The sequence below is a fragment of the Athene cunicularia genome, assembly GCF_003259725.1.
Source record: "Athene cunicularia isolate RWA chromosome Z unlocalized genomic scaffold, athCun1 chrZ_part4, whole genome shotgun sequence".
Taxonomy (NCBI): Eukaryota; Metazoa; Chordata; class Aves; order Strigiformes; family Strigidae; genus Athene; species Athene cunicularia.
Genome location: NW_020799145.1, coordinates 2,785,252 through 2,806,279, shown reverse-complemented (window position 1 = coordinate 2,806,279; position 21,028 = coordinate 2,785,252). Strand labels below are relative to the sequence as shown.

Below are 21,028 nucleotides of genomic sequence, written 5' to 3'. Positions count from 1 at the left end.
GACACCCGCGACGCCGGGCTGGGCTCGGGCAACAACCGAAAGCGACGGCCCGACCAGGCAGAGGCGCCCTGCCCGAGGAAGCCCCGCCTCAAGGGCTGCACCGAACCCTGTTCCCTCCACTTGAAGCCCCTAAACCTTTGCGAAACCGAGGGCCTGGGCACTCCGGCTTTCCGGTTGATCTTCTTCATGTACCCCCAGCTCATGCCAATTCACCTGCATGCAGACTAGCCTGTCCTGCAAGGCTGATCTCTGCTAGGTGACAACACAGCCGGCACATTGTGTTTAATTTAAAGCTCGGCTTGCAGAGAAGCACTTCTGTGAAATCTGGAGTGTAAATCAAGAGGCGGTAATCCAGGTAAGTGGTCTTTTTAGGACTGGTTTTGTCCCCAGTGCCACCCAGGGCAGCCCTGCTTATGGTGTTGCCCCACCCCACCGTTAGCAGGAGCAAAAGATGTCTCCATGGAAACACATAAATTAGGGAGACATTTCCTCATTCTGATGGACGTATTCCAAAGTACCATGTCCCTACACAGTGCTCTCATCCCCAGCTGAACCGTCACATTCATGCTACCTTCTAGACAGGGAAGCCAATCTACTGCTAACATGGCTTATAAATAGCTTTGTATTCTGCAGGTTGGAAGTGTTAAATGCAGAGGTGTCACAGCCACAAGAGAGAAGGGACAATGAATTTGAACATGACAGTACTAGTATTTACTTCAAAAGCCTGTGCATTTGATGAGTTGCTCGGGAGCCAAATTTCACAGCCCTTAGTGAGGGCATGGGGGTGCTGCAAGGCAGAGCTGTGTGATTCCTGAATAGATCCTCATAGGACTGGTGAGTCACAGAGTGTCACAGAATCACAGATTTTATCATCTCATGTGACACATAGTGCTTCAGGATGTCTTCTCCTGACCTTCATCCTCGTCACACACTCCCAGCCTGGAAGTAGTGACAACCCACCCATTTGAAATCAGCCTGCTTAGAAACTAAACTAGTGCATTTGTGTGATTTTTCACAGCAAAAGACTGGACAATGACAAGTGATTGGTTTGTTTCACAGGCTTGACTGTGCACTTCAGACACTACTCTTTGTAAGCCTTTCACATGGACACTTAATTCACAGGGACTACTCTACCCCTGTGCAATGGGAGGCTTCCCTGTCTTCCTCTCAAAATCTGGTGAAAGTTGTTTCCAAGTTATCAGGGGTTGAGAATAGCAGTTAGGCAATTTCTAGCTCTCATGTGAAGGCACCACCATTCTTCAGTTATCACAGTACTGTACCTTTCACGTATACAGCACCGGTACCATGATAACCGAAAAAGGACAGTTCATAAGTCTTATTATTTGATGCCATTGTCAGATAAACAACCCTCCCTCCATCTGATTAAAGGAAAACTATTCAGGAATAGCTGTGATCTAGTCAATCACTTGTCAATCTGATAGAGTAAATTAAATTTTTGATACTGGATGCCCTTCCCCTAACCTGTGTGTTGTAATTAGCAGTGTAAGAAATTTAGGCTTTCTCTATCCTCTGAACCACTACCAGCCACAGAAAAAAACTAAAAATTGAGACTGAAGGACTAGATAGAAATCCACTGCCTGACAGGGCAAAAGTTTTGGTGTTGCACACACCTCCATGAATTGAACTCTTAAACTGCTTCCTATGCACAGTCACAGCTTTAGTGTCTGGCTATCTATTTGAAACATGCCATGTCATGCCACAGCAACAGAGAGATTACTAGGAAAACACGGTAGTGTACATAGGCAACAAAAAGCAAACTGATGCACACATAATCAAAGACCAAGAACCAAGAATAAACGCCATCTCTGCAATTCTGAGAACCAGGAATAACATAGAACAGTAAGGGAATCATCTTCTAACACGTAGAAATAAACACTAGGTAACTTACACCACCTGTCTCATTCGAAGATGGCTACAAGTCATTCTATTCATAGCCACAAGAAAAGCCTTCTATTTACAAAAAATATCTGTGCAATCGAACTAGCGAATTAAACACGACTGGGCAATTAAACTGAACAAAACAACTTACGTGTATGGAGACAGAGGTCCTAACAGGACTTTGGAAACATCCCGTTGTCCAAGGGTCATGAGCAGCAGAGCAAGGCTCTGATTTGTTGAATCTACACAGCCTCCCTGCAAACCAAAATGTTTTAATAATTAATCTCTGTACAAACCAGAAATTGCGATGGGAGGACAGTAATGAAGGAGGCAGACAGACTTAGAAGGATGAACTACTGCTCCCAATTTTCAAGGGGCAAAAAAAGATAAAAATCTGGATTTTGTTACAATGACAAATTAATTTCACATGACAGGATGGGAAAGGAACAGAACTAAAACAAAACCCAGTAACAAGGTCACATTAAAGATCCATTCCATCTTTTCCAGCCTGTTCTCTTCTAACAGGTTAAGAAGTTAAGCACTGAAGAATTTATGTGCAGTAAACTGAAAATAGGTATTAATTACAGTTCATGTGCATTTGAAGATATCATGAATTGCAGCACTTTTTAACTATGAAGTTACATTCAGACAAAAAGTTCAGTGTTAGGAGGCACCAAAGAGCAAGTTAAAAGTGTTTTCACATATATCCACCTAAGCCCTTGCTGCTAACTTTTGTGGTTTTGCATTTGTAAAATATCTCCCCCAGATTTAAAATGGAAAGATTATTTTTATTGATATGTGAAAGTCATACATAAAATTATGCAGAATTACACATACTCTTGTACATATTTGACTGTAGTAAATCATACATTCATGGAGTAGTTTTTGTGTGTGGAAAGTGTTAACTACAGTGCATATGTAAATAAAAATTGAAAGCTTTCCTCATTTACAAAACTTGAATGTAAATTAAAAGGCATACCTTCAGTCAGGACTCCTGTAGAGAGAATCTACCAACTATTACTACATAAACACATTGAAAATAGAAAAAATATCTGGCATAACATTGTTTTAGGCATTCATCCTGATCTACAGCCACATCTGTCAACAGTTTCCTGGTGGATGAGGCCTAATGCTAAGCTCTGAATAGGCTCTCTGCAGAGAGGAAAACTAGAAATTCAACCTTTTAAAACCAAATTCTCTAATGAGGTAAACTGACAGTTACGTTTGTGGGCAAGGAGTGACCTGTCATTGTTTTAAGAGGTAATACCATCCAAAAAGGCAAGGGAGGGGCAAAATAAATTTTGGACTACATAAAGAGAACAGCCTGATGTGACAACTTCGGTACATTTACTCAGTGAAAGGGCAGAAAGGAAGACCTTTCCAAGGAGAGGTACTGCACGTTTAATTTCAAGATGGCTGTGCTTCAGTGAGACAAGTCTCAGCTCCGTTCTTCTGAAAAAAGCCTCTGTGCTTAATGCAACAAATGATATACTACAATGAAGGAAACATCCTCATTATGTTCACTCCCATGACCTAACTCCTAGCAACATGCTCTTACAGCAGTCCTTGCCCTTTCAACTGCCATACCAAAGTGAAGTTCACGCACTCAAGCTAATGCTCTCTATGAGACTGATAAAAATTGTGCTTTATCTTGAGTGAACAGGGTACCTGCAGAATTTGCTGGTGCAGTCTAGAGCCACAGCTCTCAGCAGCAGTATTTGCCTATCTGAAACACATACAAGAAGCAGATGAGTTTGTAAGGATTCCTGATGCAGGACTTCCTGTATTTGTAGTTCAGTTAATAATTCAAAATGCTCTTTGTCACTTGGATGAAAACTTTACATTTTCTGAGCTTGTTTTTGTTTTTCTAAAGCTGAAAACATTATAAAACGTCTATTTTTATGACCAAATTTATACAAAAGCTTCAATCAGCATGGAAACAACCACATCCTAAACAATATAGCAAAACATGATGCATCCATCATGTCCTAGCTGCTTACATAAGCTCTCTCACTGCAGTGAGTCAGTCGCCCCCACTATTGTTGTGCATTAGCAATGCACTGTTATGCCCATTCCCACATAGGCAGTTGCCAGACTGGGAAAATAAGTGATTTGCTTGTAATCTAATGATGACAGAACAGTAACTTGTGCCAAATGAAGGACATGCCACTCCCAAGGAGGCCAACTTTTTTCTCTCAATCCACCTGGCCACTTACTCAAGAGCCCCAAAATCAGAAACAACCCTCCCAAGAGAAATGGGATGGGCAAAGTCAGAGCCAAATTACTGACATTTGTTCCAAAATAACTGGCACACATTACCACCCTAGGATGCAGCTTCTAGTCCATATTAATTCAGTTTATGGCAGTTTCTTCATTATTGTTTCCATTGACAACAGCACCAGATCCAACCGGATGTGACAATTGAAGACACATATCTCTTAGAACCCCATCCATTCTGAAACATTCTTAAACAAGTATCACAGTTGACATGCACACACAAATATCACAACTCTGGGTATTGGACAACAGCGTTTTGAAGAGGGTTATTCGGAGCTTGACCCCAGTTTTGATTTAGTCTTGGTTATATTTTGGCAATATACAATTTCCTCCCTTACCTGTATGGTACTCACGCATGCCTCAGTAATTTGTTATGTGAATTGCAAAGGATTTTTGTTTGGTTTGGTTTTAGGGTTTTGTTGTTGTTGTTGTGTTTGGTTTTTTTTCCAGAAGAATGGAGCAGAGCCTTGCCATGCTGAAGTAAGGCCATTTTGAAAATTAAACCTTCGATGAAATGCTTCACTCATTTTAGCTCTAGTTAAGTAAAACAGCCTTCCCCCTCCTGCCCCTCCAAGTCCCCCTAACAACTCACCCTTTCTTCATTAAACAACTCACCCTTACGTAAGTATTGTGTCCTCCCCATTTTTTATGATCATACAAGGAATACAAATGTTCAATCCTTTTCCAGTTCTTTCAGGCCTTTCCATCCTGCCAATCACCTGCTATATGAAGCTCCCATAACCAATGCCTTTCACAGACAAGAGGAAAATCCTTATTGGCCTTCTACAATTAAGCTTAGGTAAGAACTACATACGCATTTGTAAAGACAATGCTAGCCAGTCACTCCGTGCCCCCTTCTTTAAGGGCCACTGTAATTAGCAATGTGCCACTTATTATTAGTCAATTAACTTCACTATCTTTCCATCAACTTCAAAAAAGCTTCATTGATTCAAAAGAATCTTACAGTCTCATTTATTTTTGAGGGCTTAGTAAAAGGGACCATTTAGCACTTCAGACAGCAAGACTCAAATCAAGCAAGCACTTTAAGAGATGTCCCTGGACCCCTTTAAACTGTAATAAACTTCAGCAGATTTGTGGGTGACCCTAACAAGTAAAACCCTTCTACAGAGAATCATCATCTCCCATAGTCCCAGGATGCCCCTTTCTGGTCCTGGCTCCTGCAGCACTTTACCTACAGGCAAAGAGACAGATGGAGAACCAACCTCATAAAGAGAAGATCTAAACACAGGGAGAGAAATTGTCCCGTGAGCCCTATACTGAGTGACTAGGTGGTGTAAAGAGTGGGACTTAAAGAGTGCCTATTCAGAGCCTATTCTTGCTCCATGCACAGACATCATATCTAGGCAAAGGAACTTAAAAAAATAGTATCTTCTAAGTAAACAAACATTGCATGCTTTGCAACATGTTTTTATATCCTCTTTGGGGTTAACACTAGATCAAAATGACTTAAGTTCCAACAAACAAAAAATCAATGAGAAAGCCCATTTTTCCAAATTCCTGGCTAGCACTGTGTGAGTGTACTTGTCATACATAAATTCAAGTGTGCATTCTGAAAACTACTGAACAAAACCCACCATACTGCCTACGACGGAGGGAGCGGAGAATTCATGAACAGAGAATAAGGACTCCACTGAATAAGCAGCACAATAGCAAAAAATGCTCACAAACAAGAACTCTTCCACTGTGAGCTGCTGCAGTGGAGGACAACAAGCAGTTTGTATGCTGCTCAGCAATTGTCAGTCACTCTTGGACTGAAGCACCCCTCACATAAAAGAGTCTTCCAGGAGAATCAGTGGTATTACGGCAGGCCACAGCTAATAACCTAACGCAGAATCTGACCCTCGAGGCCACTGAAAGCTCATGGTCTATCACTTTATCATTCAAAGACTTGCTTGATGCTGCTTTCTCCTCAAATGCTTTTCTTCTGTTGTCCTGAGATCCCATCCTGTTGTTTTGTAGAATATGACTCATCACATTCAAATAGCTGCAGTATACTAAAGCAGAAAATTACCTGGTTCAGGCCTTTTCAGCCCTCTGCATTTTGGAAGATCTCCGACATCTGATTCTGAAGAAAGTATAGTATCTGGACAAATTCTCTCACTAGTTTAAATCTATCAAGTGCTAGATGGTTTCCAAAGGAAAAAAAACCAAAACGACACAACCTATTGCTGCTGATAAAAGTGTATGAAAAGTGGATTTTCGGTGCCTCCAATCATCTGACTACCTGAAGATGTTCTGCAGAAGGTTTACACAAAGCAACAAATGCACCAAGTTTTGAGGTGTGGGTGTTTTGGTATTTTGGGTTTGGGTTTTTTGGGTTGGTTTGGTGTGGTTTTTTTGGTTTTTTTTGGTTTTTTTGTGTGTTTTTTTTGTTTTGTGTTTTTTTTGGTTTTTTTGTTTTTTTCGTTTTTTTGGTGTTTTGGGGGGGGGCTGAAGCCGAAAGATTTAAAATTAACCTCTCAAATAAAAATAGCAACTCGTCACTACATAATTGCAGAAACAGACAGATGTTTCAGTCACTAGTTGAGACTGCATTCTCCATGCATGCTGGACTTTGATATGCAAGGGGTGTAGACTGTATCCAGAAAGCGTATTTGTTTGTGGCATTTCTATGAGATAAGAACCCTGGGCTAGGAAGCGAAAGTCCTCTAGCAATATGGTGCATATACTGGATAAACAAAGACAAAATATTAATGGAAGACTGGAACAAGTGAGCAAGTTAGTAATTCAGACAGATGAAGGGTTTGCAGCAGGGAAAGGAAGATATGATAACATGGGCACAGATGAACGATCAACTAAAGGCATGGATGTGATTTATGAGGTTACTTTTACAATTGACAAAATTCCTAATACAGATCTAATTAATAGCATTTTTAATACTTTGCAAAGTCCAATCAGGTTATTCTAGTTCAAAGCAATGATGTGCTAAAGCTTGGACAACTGGCCCAAGCCAGAGTTGACCTATAGATGAATCCTGTATATTTTATAGCTGACAACCATTGTATTAGAAGGTATTGTACTAAACATGTTTATCCTAAATATATAGATATATGTATCATCTCCTTATCTTTCCTTGTGTATAGGCAAGATAACAGGGTCACAGAGACAGTTGTCTGGCCCTGTGACGTGGCATATGACCTTGCTCATAAATCAATTAGGTAAGCAGGGAAACTCCCTTAGTTTCTCCCTTGAGCCCTGGCCAGGCCCTGGGAGAATCTAATGTGAGAACAGAACCAGGTATTTTTTGCTTAAAACAAAGGTGCCAGCTATGCTGGCTAGCTAGTTTTAGGTATATAACGCTGGACCCGCTCACAGCGACTTTGGCAGCCTCACCTATGGGTGGACGCACCGCGTAGGATTTCCCCCTTGCCGGGACAGGCTCTCCAAACCCTCACTGCAACCGGGGCTGCCCAGCCACTGCGGGGCTGGATGTTTGTAACATATGCAAGTGGTGATGCATCTTTTCTTAATCACTATTTTCTCTCTCTCACCTAGTAATGATTTGATGCATTACCCTGTATTTTCCTATTTGTTTGCACTATTCTGTCTTTTCTTACTGTATGTTTTCTCTATTATTCTGTTACATTATTTAGTTATTTTAAGTAAAATACGCCTGCTCTTTTCACCCTGGCGTCTGAGTTTAATTGGTATCCTTAATCAGCAAAACAAGCAATCACTTTTTTTCAGAGTACAATTTGTAGGTGACTGCCTCCTAAAGGCCAAATGTGTTCTGTCAGTACTAACAGATACTTAACGTTTGTGGAAGTACACAACAAAAGCAGGTAGATTTATTAAATCAGAAACTCACTATGAAGCCAATTGCCAAATCATTTGTAAGACTGAAACATGTTCATCCACTAAAAGTCTTACCACAAATGAAAAACATTATAATACCAAAAAAAACCCCTAAACAACACTGTGGAAGACTGTGATGCACTTAAGATTCTTATGCAGTGTCCTAGCTCCTTTCCAACAAACCATTCACCCAATTCCTCATACAATCAACAGATCTCTGCACATTTGACTTTGCCATCATCACCACAAAGCAGCCAGCATTAAGGCTAGATTTTTTTTTTTTTCCTCCTACATCTTCTCCTAGGTTCTCCCACTAATAATAGCCCATTCCAACCGCTAGCTTAAGAGCATTGACTCTATTACCCCTCCAACTTATTAAGTCTGTGTGAAGCTGTCCTGGTTTCAGGGAGTGCCAGGGGTTTGGTAGAAAGGGAGAGGGCTACAGCAGTGGCCTGCTGTGAGACTTTTTGAAGCTCCCCTGGATCCCAGTTAGACCTACCTTTGCACCAAGTCCAGGGCAATTAGCTGCGCCTTTGTGGTAATTTATTTAAGAAGGGAGGAGTTGTGGGAGTTGTGAGAAGGTTGGAGAACATCTGTGCAAACACCACGCCGAACACCCACTGAGGTCAGTGGAAGAAAAGGGAGGGGTGGGGGGGAAGTGTCCTGGAGCAAAGGCTCCCCTGTAGCCCATGGTGAGGCAGCAGGGGCACTCCCCCTGCCGCCCATGGGGGTCTATGGTGGAGCAGATGCCAATTTGCAGCATGCAGGGGGCCTCACGTTGATCCAGGTGACTGTGCTTGAAAAAGGCCCTGCTGTTGTAGTTCAGTGCTGGGAGGACTGCAACATGTGGAGGGGACTCACAGGCCTGTGTGGAGTGACTCACGTCAATAGAGTTTGTGGAGGACTATCTCCTGTGAGAGGGTGATTGTGCTGGAACAGGGGAGGAATGACAGAAGTTCCCCCACCTCCCTGAGGTGGAAGAAGAGGCAGAACTGACTGCAGCCCTCATTCCCCACCCCCTGCACTGCTGGGGGGTAGGACACAGAGATACAGGGAGAAAAGCTGAGCCTGGGAAGAATGGAGGGGTGGGAGAAGGTGTTTTCAAGATGTGGGAATGCTTCTCACGGTTCTACTCTTTTATATGTTGGTTTTGTTAGTGTCTGTATTGCATTTATGTCCTTTTTTCTTCCCCTAACAAGTCTGTCTTTTGCTTGTGCTGTAATAAATGAGTTCCTCCCTTCCTGTCCTTGTCTTAATTTCCTGGGCCTTTTGCTTTCCCCCTTCCCAGCGCTTCTGGGGAAGAAGGGAATGAGTGGCTGCATGGCACTCAGTTGCCCCCTGAGCAAAAACTACAACAGAAACCAACTGAATTCTGTTGCAGACAGAAAGCAAAAGAGAAATTTGCCACTACTATGATTCATAGTAACATCTCCTGGACATGGGAAATAACATGGCCCAGTAAGTCATTCCACTGTTAAGGGAACCATTCAAAACCACTCCTTACCAGGATGAAGACGACACTGGCAGCATCAGATCATTTCTCTGTTTGGATCTCAGCCTGCCTGAGGTTGTGCACAAGCTCCTTCATTTACCAATATGTCATCACCTTCTTACCCTACAGCTATACACAGAAAACATATTGGCCACTTACCCTGTAGACCTCCTCAAGCAACAGCTTAGCACAATTCTGGCCAAGTTCCTCGGGAAGCACGGCTGCTCCCTGGCCCTGAGGGTTTGAGGCTAGCTCAGCACTGAGAATAGTGCCATTGATGGTTTCTGCTGTAAGGCACATGCCAAAACCTGGTGATCTGAAAGAAAGGGGAAAAGTGCATTTGATTTAAGGACAAAATGCACAAAATAAAGCAAGAACTACTTCCAGCCAACTTCCTTCTCAAGACACATGTTTGTCTCATAGGACAATTCTGGGAATCTGGACTGGCTGACAAGTTTTCTGTTCTATACATTTGATTCATCCTGGAAAGAAACATTAACAGTATTTAAAAGTTAAACCCAGTACACTGTCCCCAAACACACTGTGCTGTCTATTCCTGGCACAGACTCTTTTAAAAAAGCAAAAAAGGAAAGAAAAAAAACCCCAACGAAAACATCCAAACCTCATATATATGCTCCTCTATTAAAAAAAAAAAAGTAATCTTTCACATTTATTTAATTAATGTTTGAGGAACATTTCAAAGGTGTCTAGCGATTCTTCTCTGCAACATTCAAAACCAAAACTTTCTTTAGGGATTGAGCTCTTTCCCTGGAAGCTTCAATATTTAGCAAGATCAGACCACAGCCACGGCATCAAACAGGAGAATTAAAAAAAAAGTTTGATCCATATTACTTGTATTTCAAATAACTTCTTTTCATTTTCAGTTCAATAATATCCAAATCATCACAACTGTGTAAGAATTCTGAACATATGATTTAAAAAACCAAAAACAAACCCCTGTTTTCCTTAGAGCTTAGGATCCTACAAAATATTATTGTGAGAGTTAAGAAACACTTCTGCTACAAGAAAGTCACAGGTTTGAGTAAGTACACAGATGTAAGTACAGCTTGATGAGAAATCAGAAAGTTGTAAGGAAGGAAAAAAAGTCACAAGATCCTCTTCTTTATATGCTCTGGAAGACCACCAATAGCTAGCCATTCAAAATAAAGGTTAACAATTTTACTCCGCACACAGGATTTCTCACAGTTCTGGACTCCTGCTGCCTCCACCACCCAAACTTTTTAATTAAAATAGTCCCACTGACCCAAAACTGCAAGACATGTCACTGACATCAAATCACCAAAACAAACCCTGAATACCAATACACACAATCTCTCCCTGTGTCAGAAAACCAGCAGTTCCTCCAGATGCGTTTCAGTAGAGTGGTAACCAAAAGGTATTAGTGGTTTCCACCCATATTTAACTGCCTGCACTTGCTGAGCAACACAGAAGGCATGATAAAGATGTCTCCCTTCTCCTTTCCTTCCTCTGAAAAAGAGAGAGATCTGGACAGCAAGACAAGAACAGTGTCAAAGATGTTGTTATTTTTTGGACAAGTATCCTGTAGTAACTATAGCCAGTGGCAGATCTTAAGTGTTCAGTAGCATGTGGCAATCTGCGTCAATAAAAGTTACAATTATCCAGTGCTTCATGGATGTGCAGACAGTATTAGGAAACACCTGCACAGACAAACTTTTTGCTATAAATGGTCAAAAGAGAACCGGGAACTTTTTGTTTAGAGATACATTATAGGTGGCAAAAGATGCTCAAATAACGTATTTCCTGAAGCTTTTGGCACTGTGGAAGGGATATAGTTCCATGCTTTATATTCTGACATCAGGGCTTGGTTTGGCCTAAGCACAGATGGGCTGAACTAGTCATTGCTGGTCTTACTTATCACCAAAAGTGCTTTGGAAACAACAAAGCATACCGCTATCCTTTCTTGTCCTGCTGAGACACACATACACACAAGCACTGGGAACCAGGTAATAAAAAAAACCCAAACAACTTTGCCAAAGTGGCACAGTGTTAGCTATCAGGTATGCTGCAATCATGGGCAACATACTTAATGCTGAATGTGACAGCACAGCTGCATTAGAAAGCCACATGCACCAGGAAGGTGGAGAGAGATTCAGTTTCTCTTCCCATGCTATAGTTTATCTCTCTGCATGGGCTACCCATGCAAGTAGTAAATATAATGCTGCTGCCCCAATCCATTTGACTTTTTCACTTTATAGACAGATAAAAACAAAAGAGACTCCCAAAACCACAGAGGTCCCAGAAAATATTTTGCAATTGTGATCACTGTTAACAGCCTGGAGGCATAAGACTTACCAACCTGGGTTATTAAATGTGATGGATCAGAAAAGAGGAAAAATACTTCAAAAACTGTCAACAATTTTTAGATTTGTAAATTTACAAGTTTTCTTTAAGGTAATATTTCAAAAAGCAGAAACAGTGAAAGAAAATGTCCATGCTTGGATTTGAGCATACAGACAGAAGACCAACAAATTAAATATCCAGAACTTCATCAACCTCAACAAAAAGTGACAAGAGGACAACAAAGCTGACATATATCAGTGAAATTTTCTGAATCACATCCATCACTTCTGTGTTCTGCTGGCAAACAAAATGTGTGGAAGTACAGTAAACAAGTATCTCAATTTTCCAGTCCTCACTGCTGAAATGACAGTCCTTCAGCTATTTATGTAACAGTAAAGCGGAAGACAACCCACACAGCTCAAAACACTATGGTCTCATCCTTAATATTACCATTTCTGTCAGAAGGTGTACAGTCAGGTTTGTATGTTGGCTTTCACAATATATCATCTTAATCTCACTCTAAAATCTCACTCTCTGATCTTAATCTCACTTCAAAGCAACAGGTTTAAAACTGAAGAAGGTTAAAAGTTGCCTTTAGTAGCAGTAACTATGTATTACATTCCTTGTTTAAGAAAACACACAACTTCTACCCCTGTACCACTTATCTAGGGAATCTTTTTTTTTTTCCCCTGTAAGGAATATCTAAAATCAATGAAATAGAAAATCATGGTCTAGAACTCATTAAATTACAGATCAGAATTCTCTAGCACATGAACAAATGCAGAATCACATTTCTGTTCCCTGTCAATAATGGATACTCACTTTCCAGAGCTGACCCCCTTCATATGATCTGTGTAGATATAAATGTCTGGGAGGAATTTATTCAGGATGCTCCTTGCAGATTCCACCATTCTGTTTGCCATCTGTGGTGACACTCTGACAGAGTATCTACAGTTTCAAGCTAAGGAATTCATTGTAATCACAAAAGAAATTTAAACCAGAGACTGACAAAAGCAGCCAAGAGGTCCCAATGCATTATTTCAGAAAATGTGGTTTCGTCCTATACACCCATTCATGAGCACTGGTCCATTTTCCTGTTCTTATAAGCACATGTGCTTAAGCGCTTTCTACAGTCTTTTCACTGATGTACCTTGAAGTGAGGTACACAGAATACGTGCAGAACACTTTGTTATGACCAGGTAAACATCCATCTTAAAAATACCCTTCAAAAATTTTAAATTGCTGGTTTGCCATCCTGTGTTTTCTTATGATGTAGGAAATCCCATTTGCTCTGTTCTTTATATACTATCAAAAGATGGTGATGGGTGAAGTTTCTCTGAATTAGCAGTAAGAAATCCTGTCTGTCTCCTGTCAGTGAGAAATCAGGTAGATGAAATTAAATGTTTTAACAAAATAAAAAAGTAATTTTAAAAGGCTAAAAAAAATTAATCTTTGCTCTCTCCAACTATTCTGCAGTGCTGTGAGGCTATCTGGTTCACTGGTTCTCTAGACACTCGGCATCTGAAGGCAACAGTTCCAGGGAAGAAGGAATTACCACCCTCCTGCTCACCCCAACCCACCTCCTCACAGTACAGAAGAGATGAACTGACTTTGTGCCCTTTTACTCAAGTGCTTCTTCAGTGATGTTCCGAACAGATCTTCAAATGTACAAAGCACACTGTACTCCAAATTCCACCCCAACTACAACGCAGACTCATGCTCTGCACAATTAACCACCCATCTGCACATAGCAATGCAGCAAAACACAAACCTCCCAGCTCGCATTCTCATGTGGAATAGGTAAACCAAAAGCTTTAAGATCTTAAGGGCAAAACCAATAAATAATGATTGTTCTGCACAGTTGGTGCACTCAGTATTCTGGATGACTATAAAAGGTTACTAAACACAAGCTGTCCAGCTGTGAGGAAGCAGATTTGGTCAGCTGAATTCCAAAGGGACAAAAATGCACATATAAAAGACCTAAGTACTCATCCTTCCATATGTTTTGCCTTCTCCTGGCTTGAAGGACCACTTACTGGCTAAACTGAGACTTCCTCTCACCAGGCTTACTAAAGGCAAACCTTTATCCCTGAGAAAAAGCCCAGAAAAACCTGAAGGAAAGTGGAAATTCAAAAACCTGTAGTTCACATACACTGACCAAATCCAGTCAAAGTGGCCCAGAACAATGTTGGGTATTAACATCAACTTAGAAAGATGGCACTAAAGCCAGGATCATTGTTTCCTCCTTCACGCAGAAGCAGAGGACAGAATTACTGACTACAGAGGTGGAAGAGGGCATAAGGAAATTACTTTTTTCATGGAAAGACTGTGACAACCACCACCAAACCACAATGAGCTGCTTCCTTTTTATTCTACAGCATATGCACCCAGTAAAATTGCTGTCACTTGGCAATGCTGCACTCATCCAAATACTGCAGTTGGAACAGAGGTCAAAGTGTCCTGTTCTCACACACATTATGATGGCATGCCATAAAGTAAAAGGAGGAACAGACTGCAAGTCTGCACCTCTGGCAGGAAACCCACCCCCATTCCTGATTTCCTTGTGAGTAATCAAAGCCAGGTCACGTTTGGGACTTTATTAATCACAAATCAAACTACAAGTTGGCCAGTGCTCAAAAGAAAGCAGGAGCTCATGAAATATAACATTTAGTATACCTTGCTGGTAAGGGATTTGCCTCTTCTTCCCACTGTGACAGCAGATTTATGACAGATACCATATAAAAACCGCAAGAGAAGGAAAAAAACTCCTCAAAAACATTAATTAGATGTGCAGTTCTGCTTGCCAATGTGAGTACACCACAACAGTAATTTCTGCCCTTATCTCTGTGTGGAAGTAAAACCTCCTCTACTTCCATCTCCAATGGTAACGCTAAAGGTCAAAAGCTAACAAACGTTTTTTCATAAGGCAACAAAAAGCTAAGTTTACATGTGTGCAGTGAGCTGTACACTGAACTCAGATTTAAGCTCCCATCTAACATTCTGCTAGACCCATTAACAGCCAAGATGCCACAAAATACATTTGTTAACTATTGGATTTACACACAAGGTAAGATCCCTTTTAGTGCTGCTACATTATGTGATGGAATGTATTTTAACTTTTTCTTGCTATTGAAAAGATTTTAAATAGTGATGTTCAGTTTTATTTACTTGTTTACTGATGCTTTTTGAACAGAGATGTTCTGAATGCAGCAGTTTTGATCTGAAAATCCTGAAATCTAGTTTCATAATCACTCTGTGTGACATCACTGTGTTATCTGAATACACGCTCAGCAACATAGGTGCACTTCTGCAAACTCAAGTTGGGAGGCTTATTTTTTTAAGGCAAACTCATTTAAAAGAAAAAAAACCCAAAGAAACAAAAAAGGGATACGCAGTTCCTCTGATGCGCTTGATTTTGCCCGGGTCTGTGAAATGAATAGGCTGCAAGACCCTTCTCACTGGGCAAGCAAACAGTATCTCTCCACCCCCTTTGGGAGGCATTCCTCTCCGGTTGATCTAGACAGTAATGGAGGAAAAATCAGGTTAGTAAAGATCACAAAGAATGTACATACACATTCAAAAACGATTAGCATTTGTTCTGCATACAGTAAAATGCTATCAGTAGGGGTATCATGCAAACACAGGTGAGAATAAGACATCCTAAAGGAGAAATAATTTTGCACCAAATCTATCAGCAAAAATTGATTTCTTTTTTCCTCCTCTCTCAAGTACAGTAGGGCATCACTTCTCAATGGGAAACAAAACAAAACCAAATGAACCAATTAAAAAAACAAGATTTTTACCAGGAAGGCAACCCTGGCTTAAGACTGGTCTTTAATAACAAAGCTGTACCTCACTGATGAAGAAAGTCTGGAAGTGTTTGATGCTTAGTACGTATATGGCAGACCAGAATGAACTCATTCATACAAACAGGCCTGGCCAGCCTTACCCTGTCCCACTGTCCCAGCCAATGTCCACAAGGATGGGGATGGGACATGGACCCACAGGTGGGTCTGGGTCAGGGGGCCCATGGCCAGGTAGGGCAGGGCTGTGAGGAGATGTGAGACTGGCCATGCTGCAGGGTCAATGGTGCAGGGGCTGACAGTCCCACAGTGATGACTCAGGTGTCCAGGGCCCTGGGCAGGGTGGGGAAAGGCACCGGGGAAGGGCTTGGTAGAGCAAGCAAAGATTAGTAGTGCAGCTAGGGCTTTCACACATTTTAAATGGAGCATTCTTAACTTTGAAAGTTAGTTTCTTTCTCCAACCTAAAGGAAATCTATTCTACATACAGATTTATAGGGCCTGTGAAGAGTGTAGTCTTTAAAGAAAAGTTTCTTTCCTGTATTTTCCAAACTAGAAGCAAACCTCAGTCACCCAAACACAGGTCCAGCTCCTCTACCGGTGAAGAAGGCAAAAGATTCCACTATTACTCCCTAGCCCTAAGCATGGGGCTGGAAGAACAAGTGGAAGGGAAAAGAAAGTAAATGAACTGAAGAAGAACAAGAAAGTAAAAAGGTTTCTTAGCTTGCAGAAATCTTGGAGACTAAGACAAGTCACTACTTTCTCCTTACCCTCTCTACACATAGCCTCTGCATTTCTCTTCTAACACATCTTCAATCACTGTGTGGCTGGTATGCCAGTTAAAACATGTCAAGAACAAGAGACAATTTTAGAAATATGTGTAGCTACAACTACATATCTGCTGGAGACAGATACCAGCAGCAAGCATATGGCCTTGTGAAGCAGTGAAAAATTATCATTTCAACATGGGCTAGAAAATAAAGGAATAAGTTGTCTTACCTTGATTTCCAGACTTTCACCATCCACTCCAAACTTCTTCAGTAGGGGTAGAGCTGTTACCTTAAGGACATCAACCTATAGAACACAGAATTTAAAAGGCAGACTCCTTACTGAAGTTCCCTAAGTCAGTAATTTAAAAATAACTGCATTTTGGAGGTACCTAACCAAGATAAGGCTTCTCCATAATAGGTATTCTATGGGAAGACATGAGAATGAGTAGAGAGCTACAGCTTCTCTTAGGCTACCACAGTATCTCATTACTCAAAAAAATTGCTAGAACAAATAACTGAGACAGCCTTCTATTCTAGATTTTATTTCTCAGCCTGATTTTTACTTCTATAATATTATGGTTCAGCTAAAACAGCTCATCTGTTTCTCTGAACACAGTTATTGAAAAAATTATATTCTTCTGTCATTGTTAAAAAATCCCTACAGCTAAGTAAATGATGACTGCATGAACTTCTGCTTTTTGGAGTGGGCCCTTGATCTGGCAGGAAGAAACTCATCCTTCTATCAAGAACTTCTTTCATCTGTTTCTGAGAAAGAGAAGCTTCTAGGTAACTTATGTTGAAACACTCAGAAGAATCTGAAGGGACAGACACATCGTCCATGTATTCTCTTTGAGCCACATGCTGAGCAGATCCAGGTCTGAGTAGGATTTTCCTTGCCACTGCCCCTCCTAATCACTGGCCTAAACCAACCACTGTGCCTTCTCCCCTCTGCTGAAACTTCAGTAGCATTGGCTAAAGTGATAATCATTTAGCAGCGCAACAGCACATGGAGTTACCCAAAATAAGCATCCTGGGAGAGACAGGACCAGAACAGCACGACCAAAGAGGAACTGAAGTCTTGTGAACAAAACAGGCATGCAGTAGACAGCAGTTTAGGAGGCAGAAAAAAAACACCCTCCTTCCCATGCCTTCAGACAGAATCCACAGTTTCTGAGTTTCATTCTCTCTGCTTTGCAGAGAGTGCAAGCCACTGATGAAGTAGTAGCACCTATAAAGCTGTGAAGGACCTGCTAGATCTATCTGAGTAGCTACAGGTGTATGCTGCAGTTCTCATTCTTCAAATCCTGCTGGCCAACATACTTCTTTTCTTAAGGAAAGTCATTTGGTGTTGTTTTTAATGGTAATATCAACATTTCAATGTCTTCATTAAAAAAAACCTGTGAGTCAATGATTAATTTTTTGTATTTATATATCTTATGTTTTTTACAGCCAGGCTACCTTAATTTGTCCCCTCAGTAGTATTTGTTAATCACACAAATTTGTCTTTTAGAGCAAAAATCTTTAACAACATGCACATGCACACACATAGACACATGTGAATAGCACTGGCAGATCTAGTTCACATTAACATTACACATTATTTCTCCCTCTTTTTTATGAAACAAAATATACCAGTAGAAAAAGAAAAGCTTCACTGTGTAGGTTAGGAACTACCTTTCTCTCCTCTATGTCCGCTTCCGAAATTCTTTGGACTGAAATCTGTATCTCTGGAAAAAAACATGTTATGCCAGCACTATGAAGCCAGAAAAATTTTGATTCTCATTTGTGTGTTTTCAAGAATTTCAAGTCGTCTTAGTTTTTGTCCTCAGGCAAATTCCAGGCAGGATACTTATCACATAATAAGAGATTGCCTCTGTTCCAAACTTGGGAGGCTAAATAGAGAAGGTAATTGGTGGTATTTGACGAAGTGGAAAAGGTTCTTATGCTTAGCTGATGATCGGGAGTTCAGGCAGAAGAGGTTAAGTACTTCACTGGAAATCACAAAATGGTAGCAGAACTGATACCTAAAACTATTTTCTAGCCTCTTGCCTACAATCAGCCATAAAACCATCTTTCAGCTCCCCTTGAAGAGCAGTTATTCCGTCTCCAGAGCAGATAACACAACACCAAGTTGTACCAAAGCAAATGTACCATACCAAGTGCACACCTCACCACAAATGCCAACAACTTGCTAAGATCCACAGTCATTTCTTGATCAAAATCTAGTGTAAATATAAACCTCTTTCTTTTAAAGCAGTCTACAACAGCTAGGAAAAAAAAGTAATTTTTAGTGGTTTGCAGAATCCCTTAGCTAGTCAAAAACTGCAAAAAAAACAAAGACCCTACAGCATATGGCTATCTAGGAAAGGGGCATTAGCTGGCCTGCACAGCCATTAGCACTGCACAGAAGAGCATTTATCCTTGCCATACATACAGTGTTATGTTTTGGGAACAAGGACTTAGACTTGTGATGGGGGCAAGAGTGAAACCAGAGTTTAGCAAGGGAAAAAAAAAAAAAAAAAAAAAAAAGGAAAAGTCAGTAGGAAAAGTTTCTTGTCTTCCTGGCATTACAGTCAACTGCTGAATTTCCATTAACACTATAGATTATTCCTCCCAAACCAAAATTATGTATGCTAGTCTCACACCAGCAAGAAAGTCATTTCAGTTGAAAGTCCCATGATATAGCTCTAAAAAAACTTCAACACTTGCAAACCCAAACTTTAAGAACAATTATGCTAAAACCAGGTTACTGCAGTCACCAGGTTACTTAGCGTATCTGTCAGAACAACAACATGCTGTTGTGGTTTGAACTCAGTTGGCAGCCAATCACCATGTGGCCAGCTGTTTACTTTCCTGCCCCTCCTTCCAGTGAAATAGGGGAGGGACAAAAGAAGAAATTCATAGGTTAAAGAAAAAAAATTCAGTAACAATAGTAAGTCCAAAACAGGTAAAATGCAGCAGTGGCTTACTGAGCGTGGTAACAGGAACACAGCCCACCCACCGCCCCCAGCAGCTATCCAACCACACGAGAAAATCCCTCCACACTGACCTGGAAACCAAAAACAGGGCATAAAAGTGCACACGTCTGCCTATATACTGAGCATGACGTCACATGCTATGGAATACTCCAATGTCTGATCCAGGCCCAGCCCTCTAGCTGTGCTCCCTCTGAGCCCAAGGAAAGTTAACTCTATCCTGTCCAAAACCAGGACAGTCTCTACCTTTATTCCATACCTTTGACATCGTGCTCAGGTTTCAAATACATTCTAAAGAATCATCACCCCTTTTCCCAGGTCTCACATATATCATTCCCTCATATTACGAGCCATCCTTCCAAAATGTTTACTGAGTTAATTTAGTCCATAACTTTGGGTTCCACTGTCATTACAGTCTAAGGCTGGAGGAATGAGCTGGAGTCAGCTAAGTCACTGGAGCAGGAGGCTGTGGATGTGGCAGGAGGATTTTGCAAGGTATGAATTGCAATAAAAAGGTTATTTGACAATTCAATTAATTAGCAATTTTCACCTAAAATCAAATCTCCTTGAGGCACACATCAGACTTCTCTGTCCTTCTTCTGCATTAGCTACCAAGTACACCCAGGTTCCGGGGAAAGAGTAATCCCACACATGGGTTTACCTTTATCTAATGCAGGAATAACCCAGGTGGTCTTCCCCAGCATATTTTTAATGCACAGTACAGGGGCTTTATCCCCATCTACAGTACGTAGGTTTGACTGAGCAGGGCCAGCTTACTTGGCAGATCCTCTGGGATTCTGGCTTCCGCTAAATGCACGTCCCAGTGTTTGAAAGTTCCACCACCCATTGCTCTCAGTGTAGTTTTTAGGAAACCATTGTATTGCTCAATTTCCCCAGAAAATGGTGCATGGTAGGGAATGGGATATATCCACTCCATGCCATGTTCTTTGGCCCAGGTGTCTATGAGGTGGTTTTGGAAGTGTGTCCCATTATCTGACCCAATCCTTTCTGGCGTCCCATGCCGCCATTAGACTTTCTCCTCAAGGCCTACAATGGTGTTCTGGGCAGCAGCATGTGACACAGCCTGAGTTTCCAACCAACCAGTGGCTGCTTCCACCATTGTAAGCACATAGTGTTTGCCTTGCTGAGTTTGTGGGAGCATGATATAATCAATCTGCCAGGCCTCCCCTTGTTTATATTTTAACCATCATCCTCCATACCAAATGGGCTTTAACCATTTGGCTTGCTTGATCGTAGCACATGTCTCACATTCATGGATTACACAGCTGCCTTCCACCTTCAATATTTCCCCACAATGCGACAGGACCCGGCGGTAAACAGGGCATATCGCTTCTCGTTATCCAGTAGTTTATTATAAGGAGGGGCCTCTTCGGCATGTGCTACCTCTTCCTCTGGTGCCATTCCAAAATCTTTGCTTTCTGTTCAAGTTGTGATCACTTCCAATATCCCCGGACGGCTGGGGCTCCCTATTTGAGCCCATTGTGTGATAAGTGCCACCCATTTACTCCACATGGCATCAGTTACATGGTGTGTAGAGGGGACACTCTCTTTGAACACCCAGCCCAGCACAGGCAGTCGGGGTGCCAGGAGGAGCTGTGCTTCAGTCCCCATCACCTCTGAGGCAGCTCGAACCCCTCCATATGCTGCCAGTATCT

The 21,028-nt window shown here is 41.4% G+C and overlaps 1 protein-coding gene across 2 annotated transcripts in view; it reads right to left on the bottom strand.

The window, feature by feature from the left end:
* Nucleotides 1-21,028, bottom strand: part of RCL1 (RNA terminal phosphate cyclase like 1) — a 33,963-nt gene that overhangs the window by 7,810 nt on the left and 5,125 nt on the right. For both annotated transcript variants that reach the window (XR_003400226.1, XM_026866831.1), the window contains exons 3-7: nucleotides 16,607-16,681; nucleotides 15,198-15,322; nucleotides 12,629-12,754; nucleotides 9,644-9,800; nucleotides 2,051-2,154 (exon numbers count right to left, since the gene is read on the bottom strand). Coding sequence is in view for 1 of the 2 variants with exons in the window: in XM_026866831.1 (XP_026722632.1) it covers nucleotides 2,051-2,154; nucleotides 9,644-9,800; nucleotides 12,629-12,754; nucleotides 15,198-15,322; nucleotides 16,607-16,681 (587 nt within the window). In the remaining variant the exon portion in view is untranslated. The remainder of the gene's footprint in view (nucleotides 1-2,050; nucleotides 2,155-9,643; nucleotides 9,801-12,628; nucleotides 12,755-15,197; nucleotides 15,323-16,606; nucleotides 16,682-21,028) is intronic.